Source organism: Typopeltis vanoorti, chromosome 21 (genome assembly GCF_054136105.1).
Source record: "Typopeltis vanoorti isolate ZY-2024b chromosome 21, IOZ_Tvanoo_1.0, whole genome shotgun sequence".
NCBI lineage: Eukaryota > Metazoa > Arthropoda > Arachnida > Uropygi > Thelyphonidae > Typopeltis > Typopeltis vanoorti.
In genome coordinates, this window is record NC_143569.1 from 90,316,326 (window position 1) to 90,335,759 (window position 19,434).

At 35.7% G+C, this 19,434-nt stretch overlaps 1 protein-coding gene across 4 annotated transcripts in view; it reads left to right on the forward strand.

The window, feature by feature from the left end:
• The window catches only part of LOC150095098 (HEAT repeat-containing protein 5B), a 665,516-nt gene that overhangs the window by 367,891 nt on the left and 278,191 nt on the right, over nt 1–19,434 (forward strand). For all 4 annotated transcript variants that reach the window (XM_090410861.1, XM_090410863.1, XM_090410862.1 and 1 more), the window contains 2 exons: nt 1,858–2,047; nt 7,940–8,109. In XM_090410861.1, coding sequence (XP_090266987.1) covers nt 1,858–2,047; nt 7,940–8,109 — 360 coding nt within the window. The remainder of the gene's footprint in view (nt 1–1,857; nt 2,048–7,939; nt 8,110–19,434) is intronic.

A 19,434-nucleotide genomic window follows, 5' to 3' on the forward strand; every position in this document is an offset into this window, starting at 1 on the left:
TAAGAAGGGAGAAGGGGATAGTTAAAAATTAGGGAGAAAAAGAGGAAAATTACAAAAATGTATGAGAGATATAAGCAGGTAGCAGAACATTGGAAAAAAGTTCCTTATGATAATCTCACATAATTTTTCTAAACAAACATTTGAGTGGGTAAGAAATAGGCAGTATAACATTAAAGATAAAGATGTATCTGATAGGAGAGAAAGAAATTAAGGAAAAACATATTAGTAATTTAGACTACTGGATGTAGAAATTAACAGAGTAAATTTAAATGTACTGAAGAGTGTAAAGGATCAAAAATGGGGAGTAGGAGGAATGGAAATTACAAAAAAAAAAAAAAAAATGAAAGCACCAAGGAAATAGTAATGCAGTCTAGGTTAGTAGTGAGTTCTTTACATATTATAAATGTGAAGATCAAACAAAAAAAGAAAAGGGGGTAAAAAAAAAAGATTGAAGTTATCAGGTAAGGGGAATGTTTAAATGTAAAATTGCAACAGTGAAGGATGGTAATGCAAAGCATGTTGGACTGTCTGGAATTGTAACTGAGATAAGCCTTGAGAAGGAGGGATTAGAACGAACACATTAGATCATTAGATCAGACCTCCTAGGTCACATTAGAGAATAAAGTGTGGTCTGATCAGAGTCTTATACAATGGAATGATAACTATTTTATCTCTGCAGGTCAGAGTCCTTCTCATTATTGCAGCAATCCTCTGTGTTACCTTCACTACCTTTGCAATATGTCCCCTAAATTTCAGGTTTCTATCAATCATCAAACCCAGATCTCTTGTCTCTCCTACTTCCTCAGTTTAACTCCTCCCATAGAGTATTCAGCATCCCATCGATGTGTCCCAAACCTCAAGACCTTACATTTTGCTGCAAATATTGACAAAGAAAATCAAAAGAGAAAGAAGTGTAGAAAAAAGAACTTTCTTCTGCCAATAAGCAAAAAAGGGGACTTACTGGAATATGAAATTACAGAGGCATCAAGTTAATGGATTTACTAAGATGCTGGAGACCATTACAGCTCAACGACTCTAATAAACTGCAAACATCAGTAATACAGTATATAGTTCTCATTTGAATTTATTAAGGGTTAAGACACTACTGATGCAATATACAGAGTCAAAACAAGATCCACCAAAATGTATGGCATGACAAGAAAATTGCAACAATGATAATAAAGATCAGAGTAAACAGAAAATGGCAAGTAGCGGGAGGCTGGAGATAAAGCTAATAAGGAAGCAAAATGTACTGAACAATTTAAGTACTTGGTAGTGATGGTACAGAGGGAAGGAGCAAAAGTGAAATAAGAGAATGTGTGAGGTATAGGATAGACAAAATAAGAAAACAATGTCCCAAATTATGAGAGAAGCAGCTGCCAGTTTCGATTTTATCCATTATAGAAGTTATAAAGTGATTTATGTTATCGTTAGCAGACAAGACAAGCTTGTTGTGTGGTTAATCAGGAGTTATGATACATTAGAGCTGAGCTACTCTACTAGATCAGCTCAAATGTTAACATGTACTTCCTCAAGTAAATGCATTTTAAGATTCACTGACCCTACAAGGAAATACTTGTTAACCTTCACTGACAGTCTGCAGAACAAGTAATACATTGCATAATGCAGTGGTCAAATGAACATTTTAAATATGTGAGTCAGTTTTTATATTTATTTAAATATTGAGGTGTAATGGCATGGATTGATCTGTGTCAAGCCAATTAATAACATATGATTATATATGGACAAGCATCATCAATAAAAATGCACTATTTCTATAATATTGCTCATGAAATCAAATATGTTGCCATGTTTTCGTAAGTAGTAAGTGTGTTTAATATTTATAAATAATTGCAGGTTTGGGCATTACATGCGCTTTCCATGATAGCAGACTCAGGTGGACCCATGTTTCGTAGTTATGTGGAACCAACACTGTCATTAACTTTAAAGTTACTTCTAAATATGCCTCCTGCACATGTAGATGTTCATCAATGTATTGGAAAATGTCTTTCTGCCCTCATCACAACTGTTGGTCCTGAATTGCAAGGTAAGTTGTTTATTATATGCTATTTATTTTTCTTGCAAGATTGGTTGAAAATTTATTGCTGAAGGAGAGAGAGGGAGAGGAAATGCTTATTATTTTTCAACATGCATGTTTCCCTTTTATTATTATTATTATTATACTCCTTTTTTTGAGGTCTTTGTCAGTTTTTATCTTATCCACACTAATACTTTATAATCCAGTTCCATACATATCCTCCAACTTATATAAGTCTTCCATGCTGTATCCTATCAAAAACTTTAACAAAGTCCATAAGTCATGATGCATCTTCCTTTTGTCTCACCCAACACTAACTTTATAAAACGTGAACAAGTTACTCTAACATGATCTTCCCTTAGTAAACCCATGCTGTTCATTGAAAAGTATAAATTTGCTTTCACTGTTTCTGTATGTGATCTTTTGCCAACTTTTGGAAAATTCTTCATCACGACAATCATGTGGAATCTTCCCTGTGCACACCCACATTACACAGCCAGTTCAGCTGAACATTCTACCATGATGATATCCATCAGCCACTATTGCTGAATTCATATTCTCAGGTTCGAGATACATTGTGATTAGTCAGTGAATTAGAGCTCATGTAAAAGTGGTGGTTTTTACCTTAGATAATTAGTGTTTTTTAGTATATTAGTGTAGATTTTCATGTTTTTAGTCTACTAATCTACTTACTATTTTATAACTTCTCTTTTGTTAAGATATTGCTATAATAAATATAGTTCAAAATGGCCAAAAACGCACAAGAAACATAACACTAAGAGGAGCAGTGAAGTCAAGAACAAGAAGGCTTGTCTTCTTAAGGAGATTATTGAAGATATTGAGGAGGCCACTGAAAATGAATTAACCTCCAAAATAGTGAAATTAAAGCAGATTATCAAAGAGATGATGCAAGAATTACATAAAGTTCAGAGGCATTTGAATGAACATAAGGAGGAAAAGAAGATTAAGCAGCCAAATAAGAAACAACAAAGCACGTAATCAGGTAAGTAACGTTGTTTGTAAAAAGAAGGATGTTATTTGGTATGGCGACTATATCATAAAACATGCTATTGATGAGTGGGTTATAACATCAAGTTTTCCAGGAGAAAAAATTAAAAATATAGCATATGCAATTCAAAAACAGAAAAGTATTGTAATTGTAGTAAGTACCAACGACTTAACTAGTGATAAGTTCATTGTGAAAGAGAACATGAAAGGATTGTTAGAAGAGGCAAGAGTGAGAAATTGAAAATAGTAAGTATATTACCTTGATATGATAAAAATGAATTAAGAAAAAGGGCTATAAAAGCAAACTATTCGAAGCATAGACTGTGTAGAAAGAATGGATGCGAGTTTTCGGATGTGTGAAGTGAGTTTGAGGGAAGATTAGATTTGTATAAGAGGGACAGCATACATCTGAATGCGTTTGGTATCAGTAGTCTTGAAAAATTAATAACTGTTATGAGACCTAACAGAGAAACTCTGGGAAACTAAATTATAATCGGAGGAATGGTGAGAATATGAGTGTAAGAGCGACAAGGTTATATAATTGTGCTAATGATGGGGAATGGGCATTATGAGGAGAGAACAATTTCTACTTTGCGCTTGTCTGGTTTGGACCAATCAAATATGTGCAAAGATGTCTACATGTACAAGGTGGTCTGAAAAGTTCTTGGCCTCGACCATAGATGGCAACACTATCAGCAAGTTTTTTTTTCTAAATTGGTACATCTATCATAAATATCCATGTGAAATTGCAAGTCATTCTATCAAGTAGTTTGTTTTATACAGCTGTCTGAAACAAAAGTGTTGTCTGTATCCCTTGAAATGGATAAAATTGAGTATTGTGCGGTTATAAAATTCTTTGTAAAAGAAGATTTAATGCCAAAAGAAATTCATCGAAGTTCATAAACGTTTATGGACAGTCTTCTCCTTCGTTTTTGATTATTAAGAAATGGGTTGCCGAGTTAAAAGTGGCTGTACCAGCTTTGAAGATGATCCACGTGAAGAACGTCCAAAAAGTGGAACAATGCCAGAAATCATTGATGAAGTACATGATATGGTATTGAAGGACCGGTGAGTCAAAGTGCATGAAATTGCTTGGACTATAGGCATTTCAAAAGAACATGTAGGATATATTTTGCATGAAGAATTGCAAATGAAAGAGCTTTGTGCAAGATGGGTGCTGCGCTTGCTCACAGCAGATCGAAAATGCACTTGCATGAAAAATCTCTGAACTCTGCTTAGAATGTTTCAACAAGAATAAAACTGATTTTGTGCATCTATTTATTACTATAGATAAGACTTGGATTCACCATTACACACCAGAATCCAAACAGCAGTCAAAATAGTGGACAGAAGCCAGTTGTTCAATGGCAAAGAAGACAAAGTCGGTTCCATCAGCAGGAAAGGTCATGGCATCGGTGTTTTGGAATGCTAAAGGCATTTTGTTTATTAATTATCTTGGAAAGGGTAAAACAATAACTGGGGAATATTATTCCAATCTTTTAACCAGACTAGACAAAAAAATTTGTGAGAAAAGACCCGGGTTTGCAGAAGAAAAAAATCATCTTTCATCATGACAATACACCTGCCCACAAAGGTGTTATGGCAATGGGAAAATTAAGGGATCTAAACTATGAATTGTCGGAACATCCACCCTATTCCAATATGACTCCCTCTGACTTCTGTCTCTTTCCAAAACTAAAACTCTTCCTCTCTGGTCAGTGTTTTTCTTCGAATCAAGAGATGATTGCAGCTGTAGAGGAGTATTTTGCAGATCTTACTGAGAACCAACTCAGGGATGAGATAATGGCACTGGAGCATCACTGGAATAAATGTATTAGTCTTAATGGAGATTATGTTGAAAAATAAAAATAATTTTTAAATTATTAATGCATTTTTTCATTGTTAGGCCAAGAATGTTTCAGACCACTTTCGTATAAGGCTCTAGAGAAGAATAGAGATCTGCAAGTTGTCCAAACTGTGTCATGCAGACTGCAGACAAGAGTATACAATAGAACATGCAGGTAGCTTATTATATCTCTATACGAATACTAGGAGTATCAGAAACAAACAGTTTGAGTTTGTGGCCTTAGTCAATAAGATGGGACTTCAGCTTGTAGGCATTAGTGAGACCTGGCTATCAGAATCAGACATACTGACTGGAATCGAGTGTCAAGAGTACAGTATTTTTAGGACGGATAGACATGATATGAGAGGAGGGGGGAGTACTTCTAATGATATCGGATGACTGGAATCCAGTTAGTGTTGAGAACTATGATTGTAATACTAGTAACAGTATTTCATGTGGCAGTGAATTTGAAGCCGTCTGGTGTGAGGTGGAATCTAACAAGATCAATTACATAGCGGAGGTGTTGCTACAGACCTGGTGGATTGGTTGCTAGTGATGAAGAAATGCATCACCAAATAGTGACAATGGGTGTGAAAAGAGAAAGCATAATGGGAGACTTTACTTATCCAAATATTGATTGCGTAACAGTAAAATCTCGTGAGAAGGATGAAACTGAATTTATTGAGCTGTTGTTGGACAACTTCCTCAAGCAGCATGTGACAGAAGGAACTCGAGGTCAAAGAATGTTAGATTTGCTTAATAAGATTACACATTCATTTCAGTCCTACCATATTTATTCTTTGAACTATTATTATTCAGGCCTCCATGGAGTCAAAAGACTCATCGTGGGAGGTCCTTCCTAAGAAACACAAAATCTATCAAGACTCATCGAGGGGAGGTCCTTCCCCCTAAGAAACACAAAGTCCATCATACCACTCCTTGAACAACTCACTCGCTCTCACCACTCCATCAGGCAATGCATTCCATGGTTCGACCACCCTTCATGCAAAGAAACCACTTCTCTTGCTCACAGTTTCCTTTCGTAACTTCCAGAGATGGCTTCTTGTCATTACTCCTTCCCGCTGTTCAACCAAGCGAAAGAACTCCCCAGTGTCAACCCTGTAACCACCTCTCAACAGTTGAAAAGTCTCAATCATATCACCTCTCCTTCTTCTATCCACCAAACTCTGCAGTCCACATTCCATCAGCCGATTCCCATAACTATCATTGTACAGTCCTGAAACCATCTTTGTTATCTGGCTTTGTACCCTTTCCACAGTTAATTTGTCCCCTTCAAATCCTGAGGACCAAATCTGAGAACAATAGTCCAAGTGTGGTCTGATCAGGGTCTTATACAATGGAATGATAACTATTTTATCTCTGCAGGTCAGAGTCCTTCTCATTATTACAGCAATCCTCTATGTTACCTTCACCACCTTTGCAATATGTCCCCTAAATTTCAGGTTTCTATCAATCATCAACCCCAGATCTCTTGTCTCCCCTACTTCCTCCAGTATAACTCCTCCCATAGCATATGCAGTCTATCAGGACAACTTCCTCAAGCAGCATGTGACAGAAGGAACTCAAGGTCAAAAAGTGTTAGATTTGTTTATAGTGTCAGATGGTATTTCAGTTAAAGACAACTGTGTTTCTGAATGTTCCATTCAGAAAAAGTTACATGCTGAACTACAAAGTAGGAAATTATGACCAACTGAGGAGTATACTGAGTTCAGTGGAATGGTATTGGTTGCTGGATGTGAAGAATATCAACAGTGCATGGGAAGCATTTAAGTAATACTTAAATGATGCAATATCAGAATGTGTCCCAAGGGCTCGTGTAATGTGTAATGTTATTAAGCAAGAGATTTATAAGAAACGGATGATGTGAAAGGAATACCTTGTGCATAAGGATGATGACCATTATGAAAATTATAAGCAGCACGCTCGCAACTGTTGTACAGAAAGAAACTGGCTCTGCAAGCTAAGGACAACTCACAAGAATTCTCTCGATATGCTGCAAGTAAAAGAAAGAATGTAGAATGTGGAGCGTAGTCCCCACGTTGAGAAACACTGCACTAGACTAACCATCATTTATATTTTAATGACTGCTCTCGTTTCACCAATGAGAGCATTCATAATCTGTCTGAGCGCTATATCTCAAGCATATTTTAACAGATTCATCAAGTGTCATCCCAGTTTTTAAATTATTACAGAGCATCAATTTTTACCATCTTGTATAAATTATTTACATATTAATTTAATTTAGTGTGTGTGCGTGTGTATGTATAGAACCTTTCAGAACCTTTTTTATGAATGTTTCATAAATTTTGTCACATCTTTTACATTTGTTTTTCTACACTGTTTTACCTGTTTATGCTGTTTTTTTTTAATTTATTTATTACCTTGTGTGTTTCTAAGAAATGTTTCATTTGCTTTTATATACAGATTTTTATTCCTATACATGCCACTTATTTATTACATTATGTACTGATGCAGCATGACTATAGCTGTCCTGGTCCCATTAAACCCAAAACAAACAAACCACGCCGGCCTGGTTGATTGGATGGATAGCATACTGCTCTCCCAATTAACAGGTTGTGGGTTTGAATCCCACTTTTGGTATGGATGTTCGTAAATGCTTGCTCTAGATGAGCATGATAGCTCTTTGAGCCTTATAATTCTTGTCTTGATTGTTAAAATAATAATAATAAATAAAAAATAAATAAATATCCTTACTAGTGTTCATAATTTCTTTCATACTAACTTCTTTACCATTCTTCCTTGTTTGTTCTACTGTTCCACTGTCTTTCACATCTTTGTATTTGGAATGAAAAACTTATGTGATTGATATAATTTTGAAAAAGAAAATAAAAATTAATTTAACGTACAGAATAATTTCACTTACGAGTACAAAAAATTTAACTTATAAGTATTATGCATATATTTAAATTACAGAGTTAGCAAATGTAAAATCAGTTTTACTCTTACAATTCCAAGCATTTTTATTGAATAAAAAGATAAAATGTTTTTCCTTTTTTTTTTTCAAGGAAACACAGCATCTATTTGCACTGCCAGGTCTTCCTTTTTAGTAGCTTGTGCCATCATGCAGGATCATGGAGATCCATTAGTTCAGGCCGAAGCTATTTCCTGTCTTCAGCAACTTCATATGTTTGCTCCTAGGCATGTTAACCTCTCCACTCTTGTGCCCACTCTTTGTGTAAGTTTCAGAGAATTTTTAAAGTGAATCTCATATTACTCCCAGATATAATTAACTGAAGTTAATTTTAATCTGCTGTTAACTGTAAGATAGCAATTTGAAATTGTCTTGGAATTACAGCTAAATCCAAAATTAAATCCTAAGACTATGTTTCCAGTGTATGATGTCTATTAATTGCATGTATTCTGTTTAGTGATTTGTCTGTGTTGCAGGAAGTAAAAACACTCCCACCTCCATATGAAACTGGCCAACCCACCTTCAGCTGAAACAATCCTTATACTGGTTCTTAACATCCAAGACTGAATTCAAACCTATATTTTTTCAACCAGAAAAATTTTTAAGAGAATTTTTATTCTAAGGATTTGTTGTCCATTTCTATTAATTTTATATATGAGGCGTGTTCAAAAAAAGACCGACATTTTTAAATAGCACACCAACTGGCACAGAGAGCTTTCTACAGCTACTGAGCACACTTAGCAGAAGGTTTTTGACAACACACTGCTATTTGCCCTGTTCTGCTATGAGCATTAGATGTTTAGTTACATCTGCTGAAGTGAGCACATGCACAAGCTGTTTGTCAGATTAATGACAATGAAAGAGCTCGAAGAACAACATGTGTGTAATTTTGCTGCAAACTTGATAAAAATTTTGCAGACATTTCAATTGCCAAAAGCAGTGCTGTGAGTAGTTTAAGCATTTTGAAAAGGCAGAACGTCATTCGGTGAAGATCCCAGGCCTGGACGACCTTCCACATTGACAGACGACGACCATGTCAAGAGAGTTCGTGCTGTGATTCGTGGAAATTGTCATATAACTGTCTGAGAAGTTGCTGACAAAGTGGACATCAGCATAGGATCTTGCCATCAAATTTTTACTTAAAAACTTCAGATGCATTACATCAGTGCAAAATTCATGCCACGTTTGTTGACTGACGATCAGAAAGCGAACCGTGTTGAAATCAGTCAGGATCTGCTTGCCAATGCAAATGGTAATGAAAACCCAGCCCCAGCAGACTTTTTCCTGTTTCCCAAACTTAAAACCACTTTGAAAGGACTTTGTTTCCAAACCATAGAGGAGATTCAGGAAAATGTGATACGAGAACTATGTACCATCACAGAAAGTCTGTTATAGGAATCATTCAACAATAGAAGAAACGCTGGGAACAATGTATCACCAGTAGAGAGAAATACTTTGAAGCGGACAGTGCTTAAAATGTTGTGAAATGAGCAATAAAGTCTTTATAGCAAAGATTCGGTATTTTTTTGAATACACTTGTGTGTACACACACACACACACACACACACACACACACACACACACACACACACACACACACACACACACACACACACACACAGTAGTCTCCCCTCATCTGTGGAAGATATGTTCCAAGACACCCCGCAGATAGTACCGAACCCTATATATACTATGTTTTTTCCTGTACATACCCATGATAGTTTAATTAATAAATTAGGCACAGTAAGAGATTAACAACATGCTGTTATAAAAGTTATCTGAATGTGAATGGAATCTGAGCAACCTCAGCATATGTTTTTTTTTTTTTTGTCGTTGTTGTTGTTATTTATTATTTTATACAGTTGAGAATTTTCACCTTTTTCACTTAAAAGGAAGCATTTCAGCTCCTCTTTGGCATATCTGAATTGCCAGCATCATTATTCTTGCGCTTTGGGGCCATTATTAAGTAAAACAAGGATACTTTGAACACAAGCACTGAGATACCACGACAGTCAATCTGATAACTGAGAACTACGCAGAACAGTGTACAATTTAAAACTTATGAATTGTCTATTACTAAAAGAAAGAGCCACTTGATTTCATTTCGCCGATTTAAAATTACATAGGCAAAGTGGATGTTAGATCCAACATTATTTCAAAGCCAAATGTTTGTAGAAACAATGACAGTTTCTTAAGTTGACCTGAGAGCTTACAAGAATACAATCCTCGGCATCCTCGAGTTAGTTGCCTTAGCTACATAAATCAAGTAGTGCATAAGGCAACTCGGAGATGCCAAGGATTGTATCCTCATAAGCTCTCAGGTCAACTTATGAAACTTTCATGGTTCTGCAAATGTTTGGCTTTCAAATAATGTTCGATCTAATATCCTCTTTTTATTTGCCAATGTACTTATAAATTGTTTATTTCAGGAATATTCCGTTTAATATTTTTGGGCTGGAGTTGACCATGGATAACTGAAACCGCAGATAAGGGGGACTACAGTATATATATATATTTATATATCATCAGCAGCCATTGTCAATCCATTGCTGGATGAAGGCCTTTCCAAGACTACTCCAAAACTGTCTGTCAATGGCTCTCCTTCCCTGTGTCACTCTTGCAAATTTGATATCATCAATCAACCATGTTTTTGGTCAGTGTCGTGGTCATTTTTACCTCTTGTGGAATCCACTCCAGTACTTCTTTTGTCCATGGTTGATCTTGTCTTTGAGCAATATGCCCAGACCATTGCTACTTCAGATGTTTCACTATTCTTATGATGCCAGAGACTTTGGTTTGATTTCTTATCCACATATTCCTTTTGTAATCCAGTCTTCTGTTACCAAGCATACTTCTTTCCTTATTAAATTTTATTGTTCTTAATTTTTGAATTACCTTTGCATTTAGTGTCCATGTTTCACAGCCATATGTCAATATAGGAACTATATATTGATTAAAAACTTATTTTCAGGCATAATAGTAATTGGCTTTTAAATATTGATTGTAATTTTCCAAATACTTTCCATCCAAACATCATTCATCTTTTAATTTCATCCATGATATTTTTTTCCATTGATATTCTTTGTCCTAAGTATATGTAATGATCTACTTGCTCAATTTCATCATTATTGAATTTGAGGTTATTTCTGAGTGGACATAGTTATTGAACATAATTTAGGTCTTCTTTAGACCAGCTGTTATACTAACAATTTGAAGTTCATGGATATAGGTCTGTAATTCATGCACAGTTGAAGTAAAGATAACTGTGTCAAATGGCTTCAATATCTTCCGTTTCTCTTCAGACCCTTTTCTTCCCAATCAGGAAGTTTGAATACTTCTTCCAGGCATGCTGAATAGTTTTGGAGATATTGTCTCACCCTTGTACCTCTGTATTTCCACAGTAGAGATGTTTCCATTGAAATGAATTGCTGCTGAGGCATTGGTGTATGCTGATTTCATGGTCCTGACATATGGCTTCTCCACTTGGTTTCATAATGCTCAAAGTATTGCACAAGTTTTGACTGAATCAAAGGCTTTCTCATAATCAATAAATCCCAGACATGATGGTATATTTGATATTCATTACACCATTTGATAATCTGTTCTACAACTTGAATATGGTCAATTGTACTAAAGCCACTTCAGAAGTCAGCCTGTTCTTTTGGTTGCGCTAGGTCTAGAGTTGCACAAAACCTATGAGCCAGACTTTTAGAAACACTTTGCAAACCACCAATGGCAGACTGATAGGTTGGTAGTTTGTCAGTCTTCTATTTCATTTTTTGTGTATCAGAGTAAGAGTAGCCTTTTTCAATGTTCTTTGGTACATCATTTTTCTTTAGACACAGTGTAAATAGTTTTGCCAAGATTTTGTAGATCATTTCCCTGCCTGCTTTTAGAAGTTCAGCTATAACTGCATCCTCACCTGCAGCTTTTCCATTTTGCAAGCTTTGTATACTCCACATAACTTCTTCTGGTAGAATCTGTGTCACTCGGTTATTTTGTAGTTATCTCCTTCTTCATTTGATTCATCATCCTGCTATAATATTCAATATTATTTTTCAATCCTTTATGCTATAGCATATCTATCTCTGGTTATGGTCCCATCTCATAGTTTGACTAAAACCATTTGTTTATTGCTGTTCATCGATTCTTGTTTGGCTTTTTTGAGACTACAGTTGTTGTCAATTATTTGTTGTATGAATTTACAATTGAATTTTTTTTTATTTCTTCCTTGATATGTTTTCAGATTGTTTTGCATGATTCAGTGTATTCAATTTTATTCTGTGGGTTATCTGCTTGTTTCATTTCTCTTCATTTCTTCACAAGCTTTTGGTTTCTTTAGAAATTTTGTCATGTTTCTGTTCTGTTCTGTGACACCAGCTATATCAAGTGAGCATTGTAAAAGGTTTTGGGTAATAATGTCATCATTTTCTGATGGATCAGCATTGTCATCTGCTTGCTGTTCGATCAGATATACTGTCAAATTCTAATATGTTGTTCTTCAATTTTTTGTTAATCATGAATCCAACTCCACTGATTCTTTCCTTATCTTGGCCCCATAATACATTATGTCTCAATTTTTTAATTGAAGAATTTCTTCACCATTATGTCTAACTTCACACTGTCCAAGAATGTCCCATTTTAGTATCTTTAGCTCTTTGGTTAATTCAGTTGGCATTACTTCACTGCTTAGAGTCCTACAGTTTAAAGTTCAAAAGTCTAGTTTCCAATGCCATTGAAATCTGGTTACCCAGGGATTCTTAGCACCTTCTGGGGAATGGGAGCCATTTTATTCCTGCTTGATTCATCTTGGAAGATTGGGCCATAATTCACCATGCTGACTACTGCAGATTGGTGAATTGCAATATTTTCACATGGGATCACCAGTCAAAAAAAAAAAATTGTTTCACAGTTCTTTATTCAGTATATTCAGAGCTTCCCTAATATCCAATGAATGATAGTCAGGGTTCGCTCTATCCGCCACCTGGGGGATGTGCTTGGTAGCCAGTTTATTTTTTATATAATCCATAAACCCTTCTCTAGAGACCTAACATGGAACTTTTTTTCAAGTCTTTTTTCATTCATCTTTAACTTATTGTGGGAAAAAGATTTCAGAAAGTAACAATAAATATTCTCATCATATTAAAAATGAGGATATTAGGAAAGAGCTTGACATTGTCAGCATCCAGGAATGCATTAGCAGAGCTAATCTCAGTTGGTATGGTCACTTAAACAGAATGGGAGAGAAAAGATTAGCAAAACAAGTGTTCTCTGATAGGTTGGTAGGAAAAAGACCCAGAGGAAGACCAAGATATAGAGATATTAAGAGGGGGGGGGATAGATATGAAGACTTTAGGGAGGCAGTTGAGTGTATGAATGAGTATATTATGCCCGAGCAAGTATGAAGGACAACAAATCAGAATGGGATAGTTAGTATAAGGCATCAATGTAGGGATGGGACAAATGGGCTTCTGGCTAAAGGAGTGGGATTTACAATTAAGACAGGGTACATGTGGAATTACCGGGCTAAATATGACAAGCTTAGGTGTGTGCTTGGCTCAGTGCCATGGCATGTAAAACTGCAAGGGCTGGATGTTGATAGTGCATGGGAGATGGTAAAGAAGTGTTTGCAGGAGGCAATGGTTGACTGTATACCAAGAGTCCAAATAATAAATCAAGTAGTGGTTAAATGGATGAATAACACTATTAAGCTTGAGCCGCAAAAAAAGAAACAATTGTGGAGGGAATTTAAGGAGAAAGGTGACCAGCAGGTGCAGGAACAGTATAAAGCTCAGGCCAATGATGGTAACAAGGGTGGTAAGAAAAGCAAAAGGGGATTACGAAAGAAAATTGGCCATGCAGGCTAAAGAGAATCCCAAACAGTTTTTTCAATATGTTGCAAGTAAAAGGAAAAATGTTCATGGTAGAATGATCTTAAAAAATGCTGAGGGTAGGGAGGTAACTGAATCAGTCGATATTATGGAATTACTGAGCGAGCACTTTGCAAGAGTAAATCATCCAGGTGGTGACATTGCAGGAATGGAAGAACCAACAGCTTATACTGTAATTGTGATGAATGAAGTAGAGGTAACCAGTCTATTACAGAACCTCAATGTCAATACATCTGTGGGATTGGATGGTATACCAGCTCGTGTCGTACGTGAAGCGGCTAAAGAATTGTCAGTGCCCTTAACCATTTTGTTTAATTTGAGCCTCGGGTCTGGGTCAGTCCCAAGGGGGGTGGAAAGAGGGGAAAATAGTTCTGCTGCATAAAGATGGTTCCAAGGCTGCTGTTGAAAATTACCGGAAAATCAGCATAACAGGAATCATTATCAAGGTCTTGGAGAAAATAGTCAAGAGGAAAATACAAGATTGGATAGCTGAAAATGGGATACTGTATCGGGGACAGCATGGTTTTGTGAAGGGTAGGTCATGCCTCAGTAACTTGCTCACGTATTATAACACAGTGACGGCTGAACTGGATAAGGGTGATGGGTTTACAGTGATTCTACTGGACCTTGCTAAGGCCTTTGACAGGATACCACATGGAATTCTAATCAGTAAATTGCAGCATATGGGGATGGATATAGGGTTGGTGAGATGGATAGGAGGGTGGTTGACGGAGAGATATCAGAGAGTGGTTTATTCAGGAGTAGAGCCCACAAGACGGCCTGTGACTAGTGGTGTGCCACAAGGATCTGTTCTTGGACCACTGCTGTTTAATTTTTTCATTAATGATATAGGAAAGGATCTGAGAGGAACAGTTCATTTGTTTGCGGATGATGCAAAGTTGGGTAGAGCAATAGTGAATGCTGATGACGTTAAAATTTTGCAAGATGATTTGGATAGATTGGAGTTTTGGGCTAAGGAGAATGGATGTCAATTTAATGTGGCAAAATGTAAGGTTATACATTTTGGAGTGAAAAGATTAGCAGCAGTTTACTACATTGGTGGAACTGTACTCCACGAAATTGATGAGGCATGAGATTTAGGAGGGTTGGTGGATAAGGAGTTGAAGTTTAGGGGGCACATTGCAAAAGTGGCCAAATCAGCTCATCAAATCACTTGGTTGCTGAAGAATACGTTGACAAGCAGGTTATTGTTCCTCTGTATCGAGCCTTGATAAGACCCCATCTCAACTACTGTGCCCAGATTTGGTCACCTAGGTTTCTTCTTGATGGGGAGGAGGTGGAGAGGATCCAGAGGCGAGTGACCAAGATGATAGCAGGTCTGTGGAATGAACCTTATGAGAACAGGTTGAGGATTTGTGGGTTGCAAAAATTAGTTGATAGGTGGAGGAGGGGAGATATGATTGAGACATTCAAATTACTGAAGGGTTTCTATAAAATTAATTCAGAAGATATTTTTGAGAACAGGGCTGGTTGTGGGAGGACTAGGGGACATCCATGGAAACTGGGCAAAAAAGAGTGGTTAGTAAAGGTGTTAGAGCTGGGTTCTTTACTTTTAGAGTGGTGAATGAGTGGAATGTGCTCCCAAAGTCTGTGGTGGATGCTGTGATAGTGAATGAGTTTAAGGCGAGGTATGATAGATACTGTATGAATGTCGAATAGTTGTGATGAATATGATTTGAGGCCTCCCTCGATGAGTCTAATGACTCCCTGGAGTTGCTCATAATAATAATAATATAGGTGGAGCGATACAGTAAAAAGTGCCTTAGAAGATAGAAATATAAGATCTGATAACGTTGGAGTCTTGACAGGTAACAGACTGATTTGGAGGAAAATTGTAGATAGGAAGTTAGTAATGATATACAGATATCCTTCGATTAATGCGGTTAATTAATCTCTCGATGTTACCACATATATCAAAATCGCCTTAATGGTAAAAATTACAATTCGTCCATGATCGATTACTGTATTAATAATTCGTAGGAAGAATGACGTCATGCTCACACCACGAGGCTTGCATGTTTTTGCATGGTAAATGTAACCCTGTGGAGCTTCCGGCGGTAAAAATTGCAGCGTAGGTCGCGGTATATCTGAGAGATACATTCATTACTAGTATGTGCTAAAATGCAATAAAACATAAAAAAAACACTGCAAATATAATACATGATGGTACAAATTAAGTGGATATGGAATCCAACATTATTTCATAGCCGAATATAGAAACTACAAGAGTTTCTTGAAGAATATATAGAAACTAAAAGTTTTGGCAGATGCAAGCATAAGCAACCATATGGAAAATTCATGGTAAAGGTGGAGTAAGCTCCAGATCACTTTCCTTAGTATTTTTTCATAATGTAAAGCACATCTCCTAGAAGATATGTATGATAAATAAGCCTTTGGCTCTCTATTTCAGTAATACATTATGATTTATGTATTTTCAGTTACAATCTAGAAATTATTCAACAAAGAATAAAAAACAACAACTAAACCGTATTATACTGACATCAGAGGTCACGGTATCTCTCAGATACTATTTATTGTCAAATATTACAAACACCTTTACATAGCATGTGTTAAACCAAACTGACAGCAAAAACAGTGCAGAATATTACTCTTAACATAGAATGCACAGCTACTCATAACCTCCAAGCTATACACTGAATTGTGTACGAATATTTATATTAAACATTTTGCATGTATCTGTCAGATCAGCTGCAAGCTCCGCACGGTTAAAGCGCTTAATCAAAACTCTTGCCGCATATATCAAGGAATACCTGTAATTATTCATGTAGTTACTATCATATCCTGTACACCTGTTGAGGGTATATATCAAGGAATTTGATGATGATGACAAGAAACATTCACTATGGTAAACCTGTAGGGACCAAAGAGACAGTCTTATATATTGTAATTTTCATTATCGAGCTATAAAAATTAAAATACTTCCCTAAAGGAAAGTTTTTTTTGTTGGTTCCCAGATTTTTTTCTTGGTAATAAATATGCTTAAAAGTATTAGAATTCAGCAAGGTAAATGTGGCATTTTAGCTTTGATCTCTCTTCCTTCTTTAATTGCATTCCATAAATTTTGCTGATGGGACATTGGATACGAAGCAATATACATTGCTTCGTGGCACACATACTATTTTAAATTTTGATGTGTTTTATGTTGATGTTGTAGATAGTTTATTTCAGGACACTTTTCAGAAACTTTTTATTAGACTCCTTTTTAACCATTTGTCTGTTCAAAAAAAAAAAAAAAAATTAAAATAATAATAATAATAATAATAATGTATCAGTTTGGTTGACTACATCCCAAATTGCCAACCCATCATCCTTCATTTGGCATCCAGGCTGAACAGGGAAATAAAATAACTTCTCTTCTCCAAACAATAAGCTACTGAGTTGAATGTATTTAGGTGGTTGATGAATTTTATCATGTAATGGTTAAGCTACCACCCCTATTTATTGAAGCTTAAGTGGCATGAAAAGTTTAATGTTTGGTCTGTAGATCAGGATTTAAAGTTTGTTTAACGCTTAGCCCATCCAGAATGTGTGATAGATCTACAAATTTTCATGGGTGGGATAAACTGTAATTGTAACCCTCTGCAGCTAAGTTGGTGTCATTATGCCCTTCAGATTGAATGAATAACAGGAGTTTGAATCCTGTCTAGGATGCAAGAAACTGCTATAAGTGCTTTTCATCTGATAGCAAGTTTATTAGCACACATAAAAGTTACACATTTCTTCCTACCAGAAATTCAAGTATTCATTCAAAAAAAGTTTGATTATTTCATGTTTTGTGATGCACCCCTTTCATAACTATCTTTCTGGAAACTGAATGAATGAGGATGAGTTGACAATTTGAAGTTTAGCCAACCAAATTGTATTTGTATTTGCTTAAACTAAAAGACAATAATTATACAAGAAGAACAAATGTCATATCATCTGAGCATTGATCAGTGAGTTAAACAACATCCCTTGCTATTTTCATCAGGGAACCAGGATGAACAGTGAAAAGTCAGATATTGGAACAAACTGAAACTCAACAGAGAATTCAAACTAGACACCTCAACAGGAATGAAGTGGATATGGCAAAAGAGATAGAGAGAAATACCTCATCAAAACAAAGAAGACTAAAACAGGGTATCTTCTAAATCATATGTTATATTCACGCCATAATGATCAGTGAAAGAAAGGAGTAACTATAATATTCAACACTAAACATGAAGTTATTGAATGGCAGAACTTTTAATTAGATTGATGTGGGGGTTTAAAATGGGGAGTTTAACAAGACTTATTTGTCTCCTTATAGTCCTATGGAACATTCTACTAAAGAAGAAGCACAGAAATTAAATCCATGGCCTGCTAACTTCCAAAAAAAGTTGGTATTCCAACTTTTTTTGGAATATTAAAAGAGTCCTACAGTTTAAAGTTCAAAAGTCTAGTTTCTTCCAACTTTTTGGTATTTCAACTTTTTTTGGAATACCAAAAGAGTCCTACAGTTTAAAGTTCAAAAGTCTAGTTTCCAATGCCATTGAGATCTGGTTACCCAGGGATTCTTAGCACCTTCTGGGGAATGGGAGCCCCCGGAAGGTGCTAATACTTTATAAATCCCTCTCCCTAACACTTTATAAATCCTAAATTCATTTGCCTGCTTTTTTGTATTAAAGTGAAAATTTTATCTTGACAATCACTTCTCAGCCCAAATCCAGATCATTCTTCATGTTCTCTTCAATCATTTTTCTTAGCCTCTTCTCAAGTATTCTTGCATAAATCTTACATCCAGTAGGGAAATTCCTCTGTTATTCTCATATTCAATTTTATTTGCTTTATATGACAGCTCTACTCTAATCATCCAGAATTCAACTTTCTGACTAGACCTTCTGAATTATGCAACAAAGCCATCATAAAACTTATAAAATCTCTCTCCATATTTGAACATTTCTGCTGAAATGTTATGTATTCCATCTGCTTTTCCACATTTCCAGGTTTTTCAATGGCTTTTGTCTACATCAAGTACTGATAATTATTTCTGATTACAGAAAAGAGTTCTGTGAAAGAAATCAAAGATAATAAGGCAATGTAAAAACTGAAGATATAAATATTGTGATGTCTTAAGTAATTACTTTGGAAAATTATTAAATGAGTTAAGCATTGGCATAAATTATTCTAAAAGAATTTTATACAAAAACACATATGCCACATTAAAAACTAATATGCATTAGTTACAAATATTTGTTTGTTTGTTTGTTTGTTTTTTATATCATGAAACATTACTACTGTTAACTGAAGAACATTATTCTGGAAGAGTGCAGTGAGGCTGTAAAAAAAGTCATCTGAAATATTGAAATGTGGAAAGGCAGTTGGTAGATGATATTTTGCTGGAAATATTCATATATGAAAATATAAACATTTTACAAGATTTGACTGGCCTAGAACTAGAATTTAATGCAAGAATTGTGTAAGGAATTTCTTGACTGTGTTCCAGGTAAGATTTATGAAAGCATATTGAGAAGAAGCTAAGAAAAATGGTGGAATAAAAATTTGAGGGGAAATTACCGATATTGAGAAACTTCAAAATACTAGTGCTTTGGGCACAGACTATCATCAGAGGGAAGGAGCAGTACCTCAGCCTTAAATTATTACTTAATTAAAATTGTACTTCAGGACTGTTGCCTAA